The sequence below is a fragment of the Pleurodeles waltl genome, chromosome 1_1 (genome assembly GCF_031143425.1).
Source record: "Pleurodeles waltl isolate 20211129_DDA chromosome 1_1, aPleWal1.hap1.20221129, whole genome shotgun sequence".
In the NCBI taxonomy this organism is placed as follows: domain Eukaryota; kingdom Metazoa; phylum Chordata; class Amphibia; order Caudata; family Salamandridae; genus Pleurodeles; species Pleurodeles waltl.
Genome location: NC_090436.1, coordinates 867,491,786 through 867,514,092, shown reverse-complemented (window position 1 = coordinate 867,514,092; position 22,307 = coordinate 867,491,786). Strand labels below are relative to the sequence as shown.

Sequence of the window (22,307 nt, the reverse complement as noted above, 5' to 3'; positions counted from 1 at the left end):
TGCTTTGCCAATAACCAACTTCTGCCCTAAGCTGATTGTAGAGCCAGGATACCCCAGAAATCAGATTACTTCACAAAATCATTTTCATTTATTAATTAATTCATTCACATCCTTTTCTGGGGTTTTAAGTCTTTCCATATCCTCTCTATTCTATTTCTGCCCCCATGCCTTTTTTGCCCTGTTTTCCTGGGTACTAATAAAGTCCTAATTATGCTGGATTCTTTCTTCTTCCGAAAACAGAATAACCTTTTAAGATTTGAGATGTGCTTAAATTTTTCTAGATCAACTATGATCACTACTTCAATGGCTTCTGTGTCTTTTTTCTGTGTATTAGATCATTAGTCCTCAGTCTTCCTCTGGTATGGATCCCCTTTTGAAGTATAGCAACACCGTTTAGGCCTTTTGACCACATCAGTATCTTATTTTCAATATGTTTGTTGAACCTGTATATAGCTCAAGTGTTGATGTTTACAAAGACTAAAGTGCACTTTTACCTTTTGAATCAGAACTGCTTAGCTTGAAGACTTACGCTTATGAGGCACTGCAGATGATCTTTTTTGTCACTGAAAGAATATCTTTCAGTATCACTTTGTGAGCTTCCATATCAATATGAGTTTAGCCTTTAATGTCAGAGTCATCGAGTTCTTTGCTATACAACTCCACCATACCCTCCAAGGTGTCCACACTTAGCCAAACTCTGCCGCTTTGCCAGAGATGAAGGACAGTACGCCTAAAGCAGAATTGCTCGGTTTTTCAGGTCTCATACTTATGGTCCTTTGACATAACTTCACAATTTCAACCTGTTTTTATTGGGGTATCATCAATTTCTCTGATACACCTCATCTACAACATTCAGTCTTCTGTCAACTCTAATCTGGACGCTCAAGGTAATGATTTTTCACTTTCGTACTCAATGGCGCAAAAAAGAATTACAACATGAAAGTTATGCACAGAAACACTGCAAGTTTACGCTCAAAGTCAAAGTTGCCTGTCGTTGGCAACCAAAAGAAAAAACATTTATTAAAACAATTTTTCCAGACAGAACCTCTAGATGGTGGGATAATGCACATCATGTGAATATATAGTAGGTTGATGCCGCAAAAGTTTATAGGTACAGACCACACAAGCAGGTACAGCAGAGAAGCATGGGTACAAATTTAATTGCAGGACTTTTTAGAAGACCAAAAAAGTAAGCCAAACATAGGTGTAAATATATAATGCGTGTATTTTCAACTTTTTTTTGTAAATCAGGTCCTTCTTTAGAAGGTCAGATGGAAGGAGAGGCACAGTAACTTGCAAGTTAACTGCACAAAAAAATAATGTAAAACAGTTCCCTCCACCTACAGAATTCAAGTCATAAGAACAACTGCAAAACATCACAGTAATTATGGAACAGGTAATCAGTGTTTGTAGAAGTGGTTCATCTTCTACTTTTATTACATGAACATTAAAAGCACTCTTACTGCTATTAAATTAATGAATTGCTTTTAACTAAAGTATTATGCAATCAGAAGTTTTATTGAGATGTCTTAATATAAAATACCTTCTTGTGTTCTTCAAATTCCAGCTTGCTCATCATCAAAGCTTTTTCAAGGTCTGCTTCAAACATATTGGTGGTCAGCTGGTGGAACAATTAAAAAATTAATGTCTTTGAATAGTGTTATGTACAGATGATACTTTTTGAAAAAATACAGTTGTCATTGCGAAACAATTCACCAATATGTGGAATGCTGTATCATCAAAGTGGTTGCAAACTATGATGCAGCAAGTCCCACGATCCAAAGAAAGGTACTGTAACATAAAGAACCTCAGATTCATGTAACATACGTTCCAACTACAAACAGGGATCAGAGGTACTGAAGTTGCAAACTGCTTTTGTTCCACCGAAACTCTTCAATTAGATGGTTTCATTGATTGTGCTTAAAAACTGGAGTTTATTTCTAAGAAGGGGAGACGTTTGCTTCTTAGTTAGCAATGTGAAAAGAAATGGGATGTTGTTACACCATCAAAAAAGCGATACAATAAGACTGTAAGCTACAGATAAAAAGTGGTGTAGGTCCCCCACCTCCACATCTCCCTGTCAAATCCAAGGGATTTCTTGGGACAGTGATGGAGGAAACATATCTGCATTTGAGCAAAGTTAGGCAAGGGACAAAGCGGGCACTACCAACTTCCCAGAGATGTGTGAGAAGCTGCTGAAGTGGTAGAAGAGAGGTATGGAAAAGGGGTGAGTGAAAAATTCCAGGAAATGTACGGAAGCAGTTTATTCCCAAGAAGAAAGAAGCATTGGCAAAGCCAATAGGTATTGCTAAAACTGTTATTTACATTGGCTTTACACAGATGTATGTGCACCTGAGGAAGACATCTTGCACACGCAACAGCACCTCAGCAGCAGGGGAAAGGTCCACCTGAGCACTTACTGTGTGTGCAACATCTGGATGGCAGGGAGATGGAGCTGCTAGAGGGGGTCATGGTGTGAGCAGTATCCTGGTGGCAAAACAGACAAGCCTCTGACCAGGATTTAGGCAGAGCTGACAAACACACAGGAAGAAGAAACTGCACAAGCAGCACCTTGGCAGAAAAGATGAGTTGCCTGCACTGCTCACAGTGTAAGCAACATCCCAGCAGCAGAGCAGGGGAGCTATAGACAGATCGTTAATACTGGAAGGCATCAGAAAAGCAGAGGCCAGGAAGGAGGTTGAGAGGAGTGTTTTTATTTAAATATTCATAAAGTGAATACTTTTCAGAAAGAAGCTTAACAGAATACTTAGAAGGCCATGCACAGTGGGGAGGTGCCCCCCGCTGGGTTTCTGGAAATAAGCATCCACGCCTTGTAGATGTCCTAACTACATAGAATTTGTCTATACTACTGTTTTATAAATTTAACATGGGCACATGCCCATATCCACATACCCAATAGTGGAAAAACTATTGTTAACAGAACAATTCACTGTTTTCACTGATTTTCCCAACAGGCTTTGGCATTAAGCCTCAACCTACTATCAAACGCATCTCTGGAACTTACATCAGGCGCTCTCAGTCTTTACCTTGCTTAATATGAAGCAATAATAGCGCCCCCAACTTTTGTTTATTTTAATCAGTTTATCGCATTTTACGTAGGCATATTACATTGTATACATGTAACAGGTCAAACAACGCTCTTAGTTTCACATTAGGTAACACGATACTGCTTGTTACACGAACAGCTCTACAATTTCCTTGGACCTTTAGTTACTTTTTATATAGTCTTGCTCTCAATCTGTGTATAGGTTGGTCATATCAGATACTATTTTTCTCTTTTATATTTTTCAATGCAAACAATAATATACCTAAACTATGTTTGATAGCTTTCCACGTTCGTATGTGTCCTTCCACCCAGATTTGTCCCTATAGCATTACCCCGAAATCTCCAGTCAGATTATTAATTTTAAAAGTAACCTCCTGTAGGAAGTTGGCTCTGTATATACTATTTCAAAGTAAGAAATTGTGTGCACAGAGTCCAAGGGTTCCCCTTAGAGGTAAGATAGTGGCAAAAATAGATAATTCTAATGCTCTATTTTGTGGTAGTGTGGTCGAGCAGTAGGCTTATCAGAGGGTAGTGTTAAGCATTTGTTGTATGCACACACGCAATAAATGAGGAACACACACTCAAAGACTTACTCCAGGCCAATAGGCTTTTTTATTGAAAAATATATTTTCTAAGTTTATTTTAAGAACCACAGGTTCAAGATTTACAAGTAATACTTTAAATGTAAGGTACTTCACTTTAGGAACTTTGAATGAACACAATATAATGTACAGTCTTGGTAAAAATGGTAATAAGCTATTTCAAAAGTGAACACAGTGCAAAAATCAACAGTTCCTGGGGGAGGTAAGTAAAGGTTAGTTTGGAAGGTAAGTAAAACACTTACAAGTCTCGAAGTTGGGGCATAGGTAGCCCACCGTTGGGGGTTCAAGGCAACCCAGAAGTTACCACACCAGCAGCTCAGGGCCCGTCAGGTGCAGAGGTCAAAGAGGTGCCCAAAACACATAGGATTCCATGGAGAACAGTGGTGCCCAGGTTCCAGTCTGCCAGCAGGTAAGTACCCGCGTCCAGGGGGTTTTTGTAGGGCACCGGGGGGACACAAGAAGGCTCAGAAAGTACACCCTCAGCAGCAGAGGGGCGGCCGGGTGCAGTGTGCAAACAGACGTCTGGTTCTGTATGGGAAGTAATGGAGGGACACTGGGGTCACTTCAACGATGCAGGCAGGCACGGGGGGGGGCTCCTTGGGGCAGCCACCACCTGGGCTAGGCAGGGGGTCACTCTTGTACTGGAGTTCGGTTCCTTCAGGTCCTGGGGGCTGCGGGTGCAGTGCTGGTTCCAGGCGTCGGGTCCCTTGTTACAGGCAGCCGCGGTCAGGGGAAACCTCTGGATTCTCTCTGCAGGCGTCGCTGTGGGAGTTCAGGGGGGTCGTCTCTGGTGACTCACGGGCTCGCAGTCGCTGGGGAGTCCTCCCTGAGCTGTTGGTTTTCTGCAGGTCGAACCGGGGGTGTCGGGTGCAGAGTGGAAAGTGTCACGCTTCCGGCAGGAAACGTGAAGTCTTTGGAAGTTGCTTCTTTGTTGCAAGGAAGTTGCAGGTTTTGAACAGAGCCGCTGTTCACAGGAGTTTCCTGGTCCTTGGGTGCAGGGCAGTCCCCTGAGACTTCAGAGGTCGCTGGTCCCTGTTGGATGCGTCGCTGTTGCAGTTTTCTTTGAAGATGGGAGACAGGCCGGTAGGGCTGGGGCCAAGGCAGTCGTCGTCTCAGTCTTCTCTGCAGGGCTTCAGGTCAGCAGTCCTTGTTAAGGTTGCAGGAATCTGATTTCCTGGGATCTGGGGAGCCCCTAAATACTGAATTCAGGGGGGTGTTTAGGTCTGGAAGGGCAGTAGACAATGGCTACTGTCCTTGAGGGTGGCTACACCCTCTTTGTGCCTCCTCCCTGTGGGTAGGGGGGGCACATCCCTAATCCTATTGGGGGAATCCTCCAAAAATCAAGATGGAGGATTTCTAAAGGCAGAGGTCTCCTCAGCTCAGGACACTTTAGGGGCTGTCCTGACTGGTGGGTGACTCCTCGTTTTTCTCATTATCTCCCCTGGACTTGCCGCCAAAAGTGGGGGCTGTGTCCAGGGGGCGGGCATCTCCACTAGCTGGAGTGCCCTGGAGCATTGTAACACGAAGCCTGAGCCTTTGAGGCTCACTGCTAGTGGTTACAGTTCCTGCAGGGGGGAGGTGTGAAGCACCTCCACCCAGAGCAGGCTTTGTTTCTGGCCTCAGAGGGCACAAAGGCCCTCACCACGTGGGGTCAGAAACGTGCCTCTCAGCAGCAGGCTGGCACAGACCAGTCAGTCCTGCGCTGAACAATTGGGTAAAATACAGGGGGCATCTCTAAGATGCCCTCTGTGTGCATTTGTTAATAAATCCAACACTGGCATTAGTGTGGGTTTATTATTCTGAGAAGTTTGATACCAAACTTCCCAGTATTCAGTGTAACCATTAGGGAGCTGTGGAGTTCGTTTTTGACAAACTCCCAGACCATATACTTAATATGGCTACACTGTACTTACTATGTCTAAGAATGGACTTAGACACTGTAGGGGCATATTGCTCATGCAGCTATGCCCTCACCTGTGGTATAGTACATCCTGCCTTAGGGCTGTAAGGCCTGCTAGAGGGGTGACTTACCTATGCCACAGGCAGTATTTTGTGGGCATGGTATCCTGAGGGGGCTGCCATGTCGACTTTGCCTTTTTCTCCCCACCAACACACACAATCTACAATGGCAGTGTGCATGTGTTAGGTGAGGGGTCCCTTAGGGTGGCACAACATATGCTGCAGCCCTTAGGGACCTTCCCTGGTCACAGGACCCTTGGTACCACTGGTACCTTTAACAAGGGACTTATCTGTGTGCCATGGGTGTGCCAATTGTGGAAACAATGGTACATTTTAGGTGAAAGAACACTGGTGCTGGGGCCTTGTGAGCAGGGTCCCAGCACACTTCTCAGTCAAGTCAGTATCAGGCAAAAAGTGGGGGGTAACTACAACAGGGAGCCATTTCTTTACACCACCTAATCTCTCCACCGTGGGGTTGTTTTGTGATGCCCTTCCGTCCTTCTTGTGTTCGCTTTTGGCCCACCCACTGACATTCATTTCCAATTGTGGCAGTCCATCTGCTTTCCAGTGCATGGCAATGCACTGTTTGGATAGTATAAAGGCTAAGTCATCAAAGTTATCACTAGCTCTGCCTCCTTTAGGTTTAAAGAAAATCTACAGACACGCCTCCTGTGAGCAGCTGACAACTGTGTGTATCTGTCCCTAGTATATGGTTCAATTGTTTATGTATGTGGTTTGCAGGTACTTAAATTGAATGTATATGAGTCTCGTTTTCTGGAGACTATGAGTGTATGCCTTCACCCTACCCCATTGTTTGTTTCTAATGGTGTTCTGAATGCAAAATGACCATCTTATTTTGGAGGCAAACAGGCTGATTTTAGTCATGTTTTTGAGTGGTCCCTTATGGTTAAATGGTTCACCCTGTCTCGATTACTTGCACCCCAAACTATAGTGATTTATGAACAATCACACTTGCCACCCCAGCTTACGCTATTTCCATTCTATGGACCCACACATGCTCACTCATTAAGTTCATGCTGTATATGACCATGGTGTGATCAGTGATTTTATTTAACGTCATGGGTAATGTAATATCTGAGGTAATAGGCAGTGCATGGTGGGCACAAGTTACAGTTAGCTCAGCAAACTAAACTGGTGAAGTCCAACAGTTTTCAGGGCTTTAAACTTTATTTTCTGTTTTATGTCAACATCTAAATATGTAATTTTTACCTTTGGTTTCTTCTGTGATTTAAAAAAAAATTCAGGCATATGCCAGACCTAAAAACAAGCAGGATAGTGCTTACTTTATGGACTTTATTATTCGGTGTATGACAAATAATCCAATAGGTGTAGGATACCCCAAATGAGTCAACAAATCTACTGCCAAAAACAGCAGCAGCAGGCATATGGTGCTGAGTGGAGAAGCATGCACAGAGATAATAAAGTATCAGACTGCACAGTTAAAGCCAGAATACTTATACTCAGCTGAAAAAAGAGATACTGAGCCCATGTGGACACTGCATTAACTTGTGTGCCTCCAATCCCTCCTAATCTTTGACAGCAACATATGGAGTTGCTTGTGTCAAAATTTATCCAATTCCTTGCTCCAGGCTACGACAGCTGACCTGAACTTTTATCAGGCATAAGCGCTCACCTACTATAAAATGGATTTAACCACCCCCCGCACCAACATTCCTTTACTATATTATAAAGTTGTCATACTCAGATCTCCTCAACCACCTTTATCGCCAACATTACCCTCCAAAGTTACCATCCAACATTTATCTCCATTTCTCCCTCAAACCAACAGACCAAATGCATAGTACTGCAAGATCTACATTGCTTAGTCCAAAATGGCAGTCTGGCACAAGCATTCCACCATGTGAAATATTGTTCCCTGCATGCCCTGTCAACCATGATTCAGCATAACCCACAAAAACAGATCCAGAGTCAGGAAATAGACCTTACCTCCCTGTTTAAGAAATCTGCCTCATCCTCACTTCTGTAGTCAGATCAACATGCAATTCCTTGTTGGACAAGTTACTTACCCTCGGTAGTGCCCTATCTGGCTGAGACCATATATAGTTGCATGTTCCTTACCTTAGAATTTCCCACAGGCATCAGTATGGATCCAGATATTTTTCTCAAGCAGTACTCCTGAGTGCAGTTAGGTGGAGTTGATCTGCTCCATGTCCCTCATCCGCATCGTCTGCGCTGGATAGGATGCCGCAGGTCCTATATAGGCACCACCCTGGCATGCTGACGTCAATTTCTTTTCACAACTTTCCAAGCCAGAAGCACAGAGCTATGAAGAACACTGACCATTGGTGCAATAAAACTAGGGCCCTAAAAAGGGAGCCCGTGTCCCTAGAAATCAGTTAGAGCGGGAACGATGGGTTGGTCGATGAGGAATCTGCAACTAGATATCATCTCTACCAGATAAGGCGTTACCAAAGCTAAGTAACCTGTCCATCTGATAGAGACATATAGTTGCAGATTCCTTACCTTAGAATAGATACCAAAGCTATATCACCCCCAGAGGTGGGTCTGTGAAATAAGATCATCCTAGAAAGTTTTGCAGGATCCATTGGGCAAAGTGCCCGTCCCTATGGACATGACTGTCCAGGCAGTAGTGTATGGCAAACGTGTGCAGAGATGCCCAAGTTGCCGCCAGACAGATGTTAAAGACTGGAACTACGTATGCTGACACAGATTTAGCTCTTGTAGAATAAGCACACAAAGCCTCGAGAGGTAGCTTTTTAGACAGTGCGTAGCATGTTTTAGTGCAGAGTATGACCCATATGGAGATGGTACTCTTCTGCACTGCCCGACCTTTCTTTGTACCCACATAACCAACAAAGAGTAGATCATCCACCCGTAACTCTCTGCTACTATCAAGGTAGAATGCCACGCTCTTTGGGTACAGGCGGTGAAGTCTCTCCTCTTCCTTAGTAGGGTGTGGGGGTGCATAAAAAGTAGAGAAGGCGATGAATTGGCCTCCATGGAAGGGTGTGACCACTTTCGGCAGAAAGGAGGCCCTAGTGTGAAACACCACTTTGTCAGGATAGATGGGAATGTAGGGAGGCTTAGATGATGAGGCCTGCAGCTCAATCACTCTGCGGGGAGATGTCATGGCCACAAGAAAGGCGGTTTCCAAAGTGAGAAGCCTGAGAGGACAATTGTGGAGAGGCTCGAAACGAGCACACATCAGGAATGCCAAAACCAAATTCAAGAGCTGGTATTCCAGCGACCCCTTCCAATCCTCACCGTAAACTCGCCCATAGGAATAAGGCTCAGGATCCACCATAGGGGGCAAGGCCCCTGTTGGTGCCGGATTTGGCGTCATATGACACCCATCCAGCTCTGTGTCTGAGTTAGCAATGAGGATGGGGGCGCCCTAATCCAGAGGCATGAGTGGTGCCAGGACTGTTGATGCCAGGACCAGCGCTAGAGAAGGTCAAAGGGTTATGACCGACGTCTATCTGGATTCAGTAACGGATCCATGGGTGCCCCTTGGACCCAATGCCACTGGCACGGAAACCGAAGGGGTTCCTTCAGACTCTACAGTGCCCGAAGGCGTACCAGCGGAAGTGAAGCTCATGGCCTCATAAACCTCCTTAAGTTGGACAGGTGTTGCTCTGGCTCAGAGAAGCTCGGAGAGGCGTGAAATCGACCCAGACACAGGCTCCGCAGTGGGAGGCCTAGATCAACAATGCCCCCACTCCCTCGTCTTGTCGGCTGACGGACAAGGTGAAGTCATAGAACGTTTCACTTTCTTTGACTTGTTACTATGTCTCAACTTACCTGTTCATCCCGAGGACTTGGAGTAGGAAGACGAAGAGGTGCTACTCAGTGACCGATCCAGAGACCTTCCTCTTGCCTGAAATTGGGATTTAAATGGAGTCGAGCAACAGGCAGCCATCCGCTTTAGGGACCACTCCCTCAAAGCCTTTGGATTCATGGCACAGGCACTCGGACCACGACTTCGGGTTGTGGTCACACTCCTTACACCAAAGGCACCTGAAGTGCGGATCCATAACAGACAATGCCTGATGGCTGGATACGCAGGGCTAGAACCTGGTCTCGTGCAAATACATGCTCGACGCACCAGGAGTAGATATACTCAAAAAACTTTTAAAAAAAGTGGAAAAAAAAAAAAGGACCAGTGAAAAAGTGACAGAGGCCTCTCTGACGTCAGTGCGCCGGGGTGGCACCTATATAGGACCGTCAACTTCATATCCACCACGGAGGATCTATGTAGAGCCGATCGACGTCACTTAACGGCGCACAGGGGTACTGCTCGTGAAAAATCTCTGGATCCAGAGATCCTAGGGGAAATTCTAAGGTGAGGAATCTGCAACTAGATGTCTCCATCAGATACTCGAAATAAATGCCATCCAACATTCAGTATGCTTATGCCAAGTAAAAAGCCAACCCCTCAGGCCCAACTTTCCTCCTCGTTAAATAACATTCCTTACAAAATCCTACTTCTATTTCAATCCTCTCACTGTAAAACCCTGCTTACAAGCACTCAACATTTTAGCGCTATTCACTGTAGTTACAATTAGACTCAAGAAAATCTATGGCCAAATGGTTCATTAATTGCCCGATCAATGCTCCTAAAAGTTCTAAAATGGCAAGAAAGGATTGCCTGCTGCTCAAAGGCAAGACATATTTTTCATCCCCACCTCTAATTCTATTGTTTAAAAAAAAAAAATCGCCCACACCCCATAGAAAAACCACTTCCCTAGAAGGATCATAGATGTCAACAACTCAAAGTAACACTTCCTCACATCGGCCACTCTCACACCTATTAAACAGTTTTGAGATATCTTTGCACAGTTTTTTTTATCATCTAAGAGAATGACCTCACCTTGCAGCGCACAAACACTAGGGGCCAGATGTACAAAGATTCTGGTTTGCGAATTCCTAATTGTGAATCTTTGTGATTCAAATGGACCTGCCTCATCAATATTTCATGAGGTATGTCGCAATTTGCGACCCAATGCGAATGGCTACAATCACCAGGATCATGGCCTGCTTTTTCAGCAGACCACCATGTCTGTGATTGCTTTTTCAATAAAGCAATTTTCTTTTCTGTAATGCACCCCATTTCCCCTCTCCCCCAAAGAAAAACAGGATGCATTACAAAAACGAACAGTGTCCCCTTAGAGACCCCTTCTCATTTGCGAATGGTTACCACCAACCTGAAGTTGGTGGTAATCTGCAAATATTTTGCAACTGCAAAACATTCACATATACCACTGCAACACGCTACTAGGAAGGGCTGGCCTTGGCACGTCTGTTCCTAATAGAGAGTGGGAAACCATATTAATAGATTACCAACTCGCAAAATAGGGTTGGTACATGGTACAAGGCCATTTAGCGGACACAAATGGCAAATTCTGCCATTTGCAGCCGCTAAATATCTTTGTACATCTGGCACCAGGTCCCTAACAGTGAGTCCATATCATTGGAGTCCAGCGACCAATTAAGGCTCCAACTGGTCCTTTACATTTTAAGATGGGGACATAAAAAAAATATTTAGCCAGTTTCCTCTCTCTCCCAAAGGTAGTAGCCAAAAGTCCAGGTTCCTTCACTTTAAATTTCCACGAGTCTCAGTAAAGTTTTTGTCATGTCAGATTACCAACAGGTGTCAGGGGCACACACAGCAGTTAACGGTGTCACTGGTATTCAAAGTCTACAAGTCAAACGGGGTTACAGAGGAGTGCACTTTTAACCAGCATGATGTCTAGAAATGGAAGGGCTAGAACAATTATTCAAATGGTTCAAAATCAGAAAAAAACTCCACTTGCCATAAAACCACACCCAATGTCAGAGCTTGAGGAGGAAAATGGAGAACAAGCAGGTTCTGATCACTCTCTGCAAAGGAAATGCAAGTAGAGGCCTCTACGGGGCAGAGCAGGCAGTGATGGAGAAGGCTCACCCTTCTAAATTTAAGGCGCTAGGCCAGCTACTCCTCGGCAGATGGGATGAGCTGGCCTCCTACCTACTGAGAGTTTTTTTTTGTTTTACCTTGTAATGCCCTCCCAACAGCCTTTCCAGTCACCTGAAGCTTGTGTTATTGCACTGGGAATACTGAAGGAGGGAGATTACTGAATGTTACTGTAATCCGACATGATGTCCTAACAATGACAAGTTGATGTCATTACTGTATCTGGATACTGTACAAATGCCGATTAAAAAGTATACATTAAAAATAAAAAACACATACAGCCTACCAAACCAATACAGACTATTGCAAACTACTTCTAGGAAAAGAACAACAGGTTGGGTACACATACCCAGGGTCTGAACAGCGACATTCCTTGGTCTCAGACTAGCACATATGGGTTCTATGTAAGGAGTCACTATATGATCCACCCAAGGCTCACATTAAGACATAATCGTAGGTAATGATTTACAGTGTATGCTCGCACACACACACACAGAGCTAGGAGGACATATCAGAGACACATGGGCATTCCATTTGCACATGGACTCACATTCTCAAATTTATTTACTTTTTCATCAGGACAGATTGAGCTTGCATCCCCCACATTAGCCTATTTTCGTCTATTTTAGATTACAGGAATGTAATGATAATATTCTAAATGACTTGTATGCTGCTTCCAAAAATTAAAGATAAAGATTCAAAATGGCAGACACGCTCCCACGTTCCAGAGCAGATTAGTTACAACAGTGGTCCAGTCTGATACAAGCCCATGCAGGTCCGCCGAGAATTTCAAGATGGCCACTATGTCGCCTCTCACTGGGAGGGGAGGAAGGGGTCCAGCAAACTGCGGTCTAGCCTCGACAGGCGCATTCTTGTTTACATATGGCTTTCTCCTCCACATTTTTCATCTCTGGGTCAAGATTTGAAGGACCGGGCAATAAACTGCATCTATCAGTAGCACTTAATAACATGCCCATACCAAGGAATAGGGATAGAAACATGAGCATATTAAGCAATTAAACCCATTATATGACGGCCACCATGATCCACGCTGGCCTGGAACTATTTTTTTCTCAAAAGACTCCAGGTGTAACTTATCAGAGCACAGTGCACTATTTAGGAGTAGCCTGAGCTGTCTTTTAACCAAATTTTGGTGATGTTGTCCATGTAGCTAGGGTGGGAAGCCCATGCTGAGCACTGGTGCAGTGAGTAATGCCCCTGAACCCGAGTCATTTGTTGGTATATTTTTTCTTCTTTGCTAGGAATGTAGGGTTATCTCTAACATGTATTCACAGTGTGTGACCTTTGATCCAAGCAAACCGCTGGTGACAGGCAAAACCCTGGACACAGATGGACTTCCTCCAGAGTTTTACAAATTGTTTGCAGCCACATTAGCCCCCAAGCTAGCAAAACTGTATGCTGAGGCACATGAGAAGGGCCTCTTACCCACCTCGATGAGGGAGGGCCTTGGAAAACCCGTACCCAATACCACTAACCAGGACACAACAGTTACTGACTTTCGGCCCCTTTCCATGCTTAATACAGACTTCAAAATCGCTAGTAAGGTATTAGCAAACAGACTGCTGCTGCACATGTAAGAACTGATCCAAACTGGCTCATACCCACCTGTAATACCTCCCACAAACTGTATGCTTTACTCTGTGATTTATGACCTTTATCGACCACAGGGTGGTGATAGTGTCGGTAGACCTCGAGAGGGCCTTTGACATGGTGCGATGGGATATTTAAAAGCCACCATGCGTCTCATGTGGTTGAGAGATGCTGGGATTAAATGGGTTGGCTTACTCTACGCCTCTCCTACGGTGCGAGTTAAGACTGGGCAACAAATCTCCAACACATATGATATCCATTGAAGCACCAGACAAGGGTGCCCACTATACCCATTGCTGATTGCCATTGCAATAGAGCCCTTGTCGGAATGGTTTCGAAAAGAGGGACAGGCAAAGGGATACATAAGGAAGGCATAACACATTTTATCAGTATACATGGGTGATCTACTGATCTACCTGAGAGACGGAGAGCTGGCTCTCCCCTGGGCCTTGCAGATAATGGAGGTGTTTGGCCGCTCCTCTAGATTACGCCTCTATTGGAGGAAGAGGTGTGTTCCTGGAAGTTGCAGATTCTGGCCCTGCATACATTCCAGTACCTTGGCATCCAGATTATCCACAGAACCGTGGATCTCAGAAAGGACTACCTGGGGAAAGACTATCAATGGCTCAGTTCGGGTGTCTCCTTTTTGCGTACCCATAAACTACCCATTATGGCTTGCATCTCACTGTCCAAAATGGTTATGCTTCCGAGGCTCCTGTACTTCTTTGCCAACCTCCCAGTGATGATCCCGGTGTCCTTGTTCAGGACCCTTGATACCCTTCTTCAGGAGCTGATCTGGGAAGGTGGACATCAAAGAATTGCTCTTACCACTGTTCACCTCCCCTTGGCGTGGGTAGCCTGGGGATTCCAAACTTTGAACTTTACCATCTTGCAGTACAGCTGCAATGGCTTGCACAAAAACAATGATTTGGGGCTGGTCGAACTGGAATGGGGCCGTGGTGGGCAGGAAAACTCTGCTCACTAAAGTGCTTTAACCAATGCTTAAACTTCCCCTCCCTCCCCCCAGACAGGGGTGTTGCTGCACACCTCAATAGAGGCTTGGGGCTATGCACTCAGACATACAGGCATCTTGGCCCCCTATGCACCCACAACCCCCTTGGTGGGACTTCCACACGGGGACCCTCCCCGTTGTCTCATGCAGGGGCAAATGGATCCCTGGACCAACGTGGGCCTAATAGCGCTTGGTGACTGTTACTCCCAGGAATGAGTAGCATCCTTTGCTGAACTGACAGACCTGGATGGACTCCCCAGGGGCCAATTTCTTAGATATGAGGTATTAATCAGATCCATGAGGGACCTATGGAGGGAGATTAAATTATAATAACCCACTCTTGCTGTGTTACAAACAATGCTAACAGGTGGAGGCTCACACCTAGTGACATGGTTATATAAGGCTTTGAACAGCATGGTGGACAGACTGCTGGACACCCTTAGAACCCGTTGGGACACTGACCTGGGTAGAGAACTACCGGATGCTGAGTGGGGCCAGGTGCTGATATATGCACACAAGGTATCTAGAAATACGCAACTCAAGTTTTTTTCAATATAACTTTACACATATGACATACCTTACTCTCCATAGACTTGGATCTATATATAGCAGTGAACCCTGGGTATGCCCTAGGTGCTCGACACCAGATGCAGATTTTGGCCAAATGACTTGGGGCTGCCCAAACCTGACTGATTACTGGGACACAGTGACATCACGGACTCACTGGACTTTAGATAGGTCTTTACCTGCTAACTTGGAGGTAGGCCTGCTAGGCCTCCTGGATAAACCTGCCCCTAAAAAAGAGGGGAACAGATTTATAAACTTGGCTTTGGCCCTTGCCAGACAACAGGAGACATCAGCTTGGAGGACCCAAGCTGACTGCATGGACACTAAATGTAACGGGATGGGCACCAGCAGAAGAGTGGGCACTAATGCCTGAAGAGACCCGGGGAGTTAGGCGCCGCCCCATCGCCCACCTCTGGTCTGAGGTGGTAGATGAGTGGGAGTCTCTAGACAGAGGATAGCTCCACAACAGAAAGTGTGACAATAGTGCACAGTGAGATAATCCCCAGCAACAGGGAACATCCAGAACAGTGCTCGTTCCTCATAAAAAAAAGTCTTGTTGCCGAAGCCGGGGGATTCAGGGACCCACTCCCGATACTGCCACTGGGCACACCAACACACTTACAGACCAAAGAAACACTGCTATTAACTAGCTCCTTCGCAGCATCCTGCCAGTGTCACACCGCTACCCAGAGACATCACTAGATAAATGTGCACCTATATATCATGCCTTACTGCAATTGGGAAAAGATACAGGTACTCAGGGACCTCTTGTTTAGAGGTTATGGCTACACAGATATGAAGTTTTAAGTAGTTATTACAGTTCTGATGAATCACCTGATACGGAATGAACGAATCCTTGATGAACACTTTAAGGAAATGCCTTCCTTGGCATGGTTACCCCCTGACGTTTTGCCTTTTGCTGATGCCAGTTATGATTGAAAGTGTGCTGGGACCCTGCTAACCAAGCCCCAGCACCAGTGTTCTTTCCCTAAACTGTACCTTTGTTCCCACAACTGGCACAGCCCTGGCACACAGATAAGTCCCTTGTAAATGGTACCCCTGGTAACAAGGGTCATGTGACCAGGGAAGGTCTCTAAGGGCTGCAGCATGCCACCCTGGGGATCCCTCACTCAGCACAGGCACACTGCCTCATAGTTTGTGAGTGCTGGTGGGGAGAAAATGACTAAGTCAACATGGCACTCCCCTCAGAGTGCCATGCCCACAACCCACTGCCTGTGGGATAGGTAAGTCATCCCCTTTAGCAGGCCTCACAGCCCTAAGCAGGGTGCACTATACCATAGGTGAGGGCATAGGCGCATGAGCACTATGCCCCTACAGTGTCTAAGCAAAACCTTAGACATTGTAAGTGCAGGGTAGCCATAAGAGTATATGGTCTGGGAGTCTGTCATACACGAACTCCACAGCACCATAATGGATACACTGAAAACTGGGAAGTTTGGAATCAAACTTCTCAGCACAATAAATGCACACTGATGCCAGTGTACATTTTATTGTGAAATACACACTAGAGGGCATCTTAGAGATACCCCCTGAAAACATACCCGACTTCCAGTGTGGGCCGACTAGTTTTACCAGCCTGCCACACAACAGACATGTTACTGGCCACATGGGGAGAGTGCCTTTGTCACTCTGTGGCTAGTAACAAAGCCTGTACTGGGTGGAGGTGCTTCTCACCTCCCCCTGCAGGAACTGTAACACCTGGCGGTGAGCCTCAAAGGCTCACCCCCATTGTTACAGCACCCCAGGGCACTCCAGCTAGTGGAGATGCCCGCCCCCTCCGGCCACGGCCCCACTTTTGGCGGAAGGCCGGAGGAGATAATGAGAAAAACAAGGAGGAGTCACTGGCCAGTCAGGACAGCCCCTAAGGTGTCCTGAGCTGAGGTGACTGACTTTTAGAAATCCTCCATCTTGCAGATGGAGGATTCCCCCAATAGGATTAGGGATGTGCCCCCCTCCCCTCAGGGAGGAGGCACAAAGAGGGTGTAGCCACCCTCAGGGCTAGTAGCCATTGGCTACTAACCCCCCAGACCTAAACACACCCCTAAATTGAGTATTTAGGGGCTCCCAGAACCTAGCAAGATAGATTCCTGCAACCTAAGATGAAGGACTGCTGACCTGAAAGCCCTGCAGAGAAGACGGAGACACCAACTGCTTTGGCCCGAGCCCTACCGGCCTGTCTCCCCACTTCAAGAAAAACTGCAACAGCGACGCATTCCACAGGGTCCAGCGACCTCTGAAGCCTCAGAGGACTACCCTGCATCTAAAAGGACCAAGAACTCCCGAGGACAGCGGCTCTGCTCCAAAGAAGAAACATCTTTGCAACAAAGAAGCAACTTTTAAAGACAACACGTTTCCCGCCGGAAGCGTGAGACTTTGCACTCTGCACCCAACGCTCCCGGCTCGACCTGCGGAGAAACAACACTACAGGGAGGACTCCCCGGCGACTGCGAGCCCGTGAGTAGCCAGAGTTGACCCCCCTGATCCCCCCAGCGACGCCTGCAGAGGGAATACAGAGGCTCCCCCTGACCGCGACTGCCTGTTTCCAAGAACCCGACGCCTGGTAAAGACACTGCACCCGCAGCCCCCAGGACCTGAAGGATCCGACCTCCAGTGCAGAAGCAACCCCCAGGTGGCCCTCTCCTTTGCCCGGGGGGTGGCTACCCCGAGGAGCCCCCCCTTGCCTGCCTGCTTCCCTGAAGAGACCCCTGGGTCTCCCATTGAACTCCATTGCAAACCTGACGCCTGTTTGCACTCTGCACCCGGCCGCTGAGGGTGTACTTTTTGTGCGGACTTGTGTTCCCCCCCCCCCCCCGGTGCCCTACAAAACCCCCCTGGTCTGCCCTCCGAAGACGCGGGTACTTACCTGCTGGCAGACTGGAACCGGGGCACCCCCTTCACCATTGAAACCTATGCGTTTTGGGCACCACTTTGACCTCTGCACCTGACCGGCCCTGAGCTGCTGGTGTGGTAACTTTGGGGTTGCTCTGAACCCCCAACGGTGGGCTACCTTGGACCCAACTTTGAACCCTGTAGGTGGTTTACTTACCTGCAAAACTAACAAACACTTACCTCCCCTAGGAACTGTTGAAAATTGCACTGTCTCTAGTTTTAAAATAGCTTATTGCCATTTCTGTGAAAACTGTACATGCTATTTTGCTAATTCTAAGTTCCTAAAGTACCTAAGTGAAATACCTTTCATTTGAAGTATTACTTGTAAATCTTGAACCTGTGGTTCTTAAAATAAACTAAGAAAATATATTTTTCTATACAAAAACCTATTGGCCTGGAATTGTCTTTGAGTGTGTGTTCCTCATTTATTGTCTGTGTGTGTACAACAAATGCTTAACACTACCCTCTGATAAGCCTACTGCTCGACCACACTACCACAAAATAGAGCATTAGAATTATCTCTTTTTGCCACTATCTTACCTCTAAGGGGAACCCTTGGACTCTGTGCATGCTATTTCTTACTTTGAAATAGTACATACAGAGCCAACTTCCTACAGGGTGCAGAGTTAAAAATGCGGGGTGGTCGTGGGCTGGGTGGTGGCACTCCAAAATATGTCCATCCACCGGGGGACAACAGAAGGTTTTGGCCCAGGCCGCTGAGAGGTTTTTATCAAGTAACTCATTGGTTTGCCCCAGCTGGGGGACTTCAGTTAGAGCATTAGTTTTGAACTCCAAGGAGGAGACCCGAAGGTACAGAACTTCAACTGCCCTCCAAATACCAATCATGAAAGTGGCACTTGGCTTAGTGGCAAGGCCAATGGCATCCTGGCAGTGTTCATATCTGTATGATTGCACAAAATAATCTCCAGCATCATACTTCCTGTACGAATCCATACCAAATAAGGAACGTAACATAAGACCTGCCTTGGAGGACCGGCACGCTAAGCAGCTCTGGCACAGCAGGCAAAGGTTGCGCTTTGATGGACACGAAAGGGGCCTTAGTTGAGTTCGGAGTGGTGCCGACTCTGAGAACACGATGGGCTGTGACTCATCTTCTAGCATTGCTGGAGTTGGCATTGGTGTACCGGGGAATGGCATGGAGCATGGCTTCAGTAGCAGAGTTGGCAAAGGTGTGGTGGAGGTCTTGCAATGGTATCAGAGGGCCTACCTGGAACCAAAGGCAAACCCGGCCAGCAGTATCCAAAGAAAAGGACCGCTCAGCTTCCTGAGGCCCACAGGAGAGCAAGAGGGAAATGGAATTTATCCAAAGAGACACAGTGTGGCCTCTTGGAGCTTCTGGACCTGCCTCAGTGTTTCAGACAGCCCCGGAAACGCAGGTTGTGCTGGGAAAAGTTGCAGGATTGGCTCTAAAACTCCTGGAGCAAGATTGAGAGGCACAGTGACGCCCTCACGCCTTCTTACGTGTACAAGAGTGGGGGAAGGGGTTGAGTCCTGCTTGGATTTTTAAAATGTTTTTCTTCGACTTACCTTAGGATTTAGAGCACAAGTGACTATCAACCTAAGGACCGAGAATGGGACAGGCACTGTGACGGACCTTTAGACTTGGACCAGTCTAGCTGCAGTGTGTTCCAAAGCCTGGTGATATATAACTTTGTTACAAGGTCTTAAATGGGCTTTGTATTCATCACTGTGCAGTTACTGGAGGGCTAACAGTTGTGGCCTGACCCCAGGCACCAGAGGCAAACCTGATGTAGATCTGTCACACACCTTGGTTTGTGACAGTTCTTACAAGATTTAAACTCTTTCGTCTTAGGCAGGGCATTCCATTTGCACACTTTCTGGTGGTGCAGAAGGAAAGGAACGGACATCAGTGTGCGTAGGTGGACCATCGTATGGCTCTGCACTTTAAATCCGGAGAGATGTCAGTGCTGAGCCACACTTCACCTGGCAGGAGAGTAGGTACAGCTAAAATGTTTCCAAATCCAGTCTGACAACTGGGGAAATATTTATAAGGTGAGGAATCTGCAATTAGAAGTCTCTATCAGAAATTGCCTACACATCATCCAGAAAGGACTGTCCAGCACCTAACTGAAGCTCAACCCAACGAAGACTGAATTCCTGTTAACTGCCAAGCACAACAAACACAAAAACAAAACAGTATAAACCTGGCTCAATGACAATCCTTGATGGCTTCAGAACCCAACTTTCACCAAAACCCGTGTCACCTGGACTCACCACAGGCACCAACCTCACCCTCAAGGAACTCATTCGCCAAAAAAAAAAAAAAAAAAAAACTAATATGGCCTAGTACCAGCTCTCTTGTACAGAAAGTGAAACTGTTTCTTCTAGAGAGTGACTTTAGAACTTAAGTTCAAACACTCAAACCCTTGCATCTGGCTGGTGGTAATGCCCTGTCTATTGCCTTGTAGACTGCACACTGGAACCCTTTAATGGAATCCAGCACACCACACTTCTTTCGGGGCTTAAATAAATATAATCACATCACTCCCATCTTGATGGAACTCCAATGGTTCTCCTTGCCAACCCACACTATGTCCAATACCAGCTGCATCATTTACAAACAAAGGATGACCAGCACTTGCACTTACCCTGCAGACAAGCTCACCATATCTGGTGGTTCTCAGGGCACACGCAGCCAGGATACCATCAGACTGCAGATTAAGAAGTGTAAAAAGAAAAATAAAGACAGCAAGGCTTTCCATTTATGCACCCTAGATTTGGAATAACATACCTGCCCCCATCAGGATCATTCCATTGCTGCTACAATTTAAGGACCTTTTTAAGAAACACTACATCACAATGCATTAACCCTCCACAACCCAGCTACCTCTCCAATCACTCGTTCACTTTTTGCCTGTCTTTGACCCTGTATAGCACTCGGATGCTTGTTTGCTCTGTTTGCGGGATAAAAAAAAAATCATATAGATACATGTTCAGCTCGAAAAATGAAAAAAAGGTTTCTTTTAAATCACCTGTTCATCTTTTTGTTGCCACTGCTGCCAATCGTCTTCTTGAGGCTCTTTCCGCACCACATTAGGAAACACTTGCTCATGTGGAGCACCCTGGACACCTTGTGTTGATTTCTGAGGAATTTTTTTGAAAGCAAGGTTTCTAAGCTACAAAACAGGTACAAGATGAAGGGGTCAATAATAGAACACAACAGTGATAACATGAAAGAACATAAAAACAATTTCATATAACTGTCTTCAAAAACCAATAGTGATTTATTTATTACAGTTAAGTGATACACTCTTGGGACCTGAGGTATGTTTCTGTCAAAGTCCCTTTTAGAGGCCCATGAAGCAAGGAGGAGTTACTGGGCCCAATGGTGGGAAAGGAGGCCATATACTCTTGATGTGCCAGGGCTCGACCTAGTGTGGGCTCTGAGCAACAGCACCTAGTACCGTTCAGCACTTGACTCAGTGGTGAGACACGTCTAGCAGTCCAAAACTTCTCAGAGAGGAGGTACAGGCAAGGAGTACACAGGCTCTTAACTCAACAAACATTTGGCAACGTCAATAAATTAATGTACAGACAAATATTTGCCTTCATACAAAGCGGTATTTATATACACACACACACACACACACACACACACACACACAAAGTGAAACATGGTATACACTAAATGATAATACATTTGTCAGAAAGTCTGTATTGTAGCACCATCCACGCAGGCACCATCGTCCAGCTCTTTTAGATAAGGACATGGATCATTCCCTCATACGTGTGAGGCAACATCCAGGCTAGGCCCACTAGAGAACATGTGTCTCAGAAGTCCGACCATGGATATTCAAAGATCAAGTGGCCTAGTGGCTTCTGAGACTTAGAACAGATTCGCTGCCAAGCTCTCTCTGATGTTTAGTCTTATCAGGTCCTGCTGAAAAAAAAAATGGAAGGCCTGCAAGCTTTCAGTGGTCCCTGATAGAGGTAGACTGCAGCTGGTGCCAGTGATGAGCTGTAGTCTCATAGTGGTTAATTTGGGATCTGAACCTCCATATCACTCCTTCGCTGTTATACTAAGTATCTTTGGTCTCCGATAGCAGACCTGGATGCTACTAGAGGGGGCATCACTCTTTGGGCTACAACACTACATAGGGCGAAGGCACTCTCAACTCAGCACAGTAATGCACTAAAGCGATGGCTATTAAACTTCACCATAGCTCCACCTGGTATATGGGGGTCGCATTCCACGCATTCAAAGCGGTGTCCCACTTTGGGTCACAACACTGCACAGCGGAGTAATCATAAGGATTTCTGGGGCACAGGGCAGGATATCATTTGGGGACCCCCGTTTGGAAAAGCTTTGAATTTTATTACATATTAATTGCTAATTTAAGCACACAATGCCAAACAACATTGAATTATATTTAAACATTTCTGGTGCTTCAAAAATCCTTAGAATGGGTAGCGATAGAAAAAAAGTGAGAAGGAGAGGTAGGCAAAGGGAGAGAGATTGGTTGAGATAAATAGATAGCCAGATGTGAGATGAGGAGAGAAATAAAAAAAAATCACTTTTCCTGGACCCCCCTTGGAAGATGGGAGCCCTGGGCAATTGCCTACTTTGCCTATGCCTTAAAA

At 46.0% G+C, this 22,307-nt stretch overlaps 1 protein-coding gene across 5 annotated transcripts in view; it reads right to left on the bottom strand.

The window, feature by feature from the left end:
- Window positions 1-22,307, bottom strand: part of GKAP1 (G kinase anchoring protein 1) — an 814,129-nt gene that overhangs the window by 670,730 nt on the left and 121,092 nt on the right. For all 5 annotated transcript variants that reach the window (XM_069229880.1, XM_069229873.1, XM_069229909.1 and 2 more), the window contains exons 3-4: window positions 20,699-20,842; window positions 1,544-1,621 (exon numbers count right to left, since the gene is read on the bottom strand). In XM_069229880.1, the coding sequence (XP_069085981.1) occupies window positions 1,544-1,621; window positions 20,699-20,842 (222 nt within the window). The remainder of the gene's footprint in view (window positions 1-1,543; window positions 1,622-20,698; window positions 20,843-22,307) is intronic.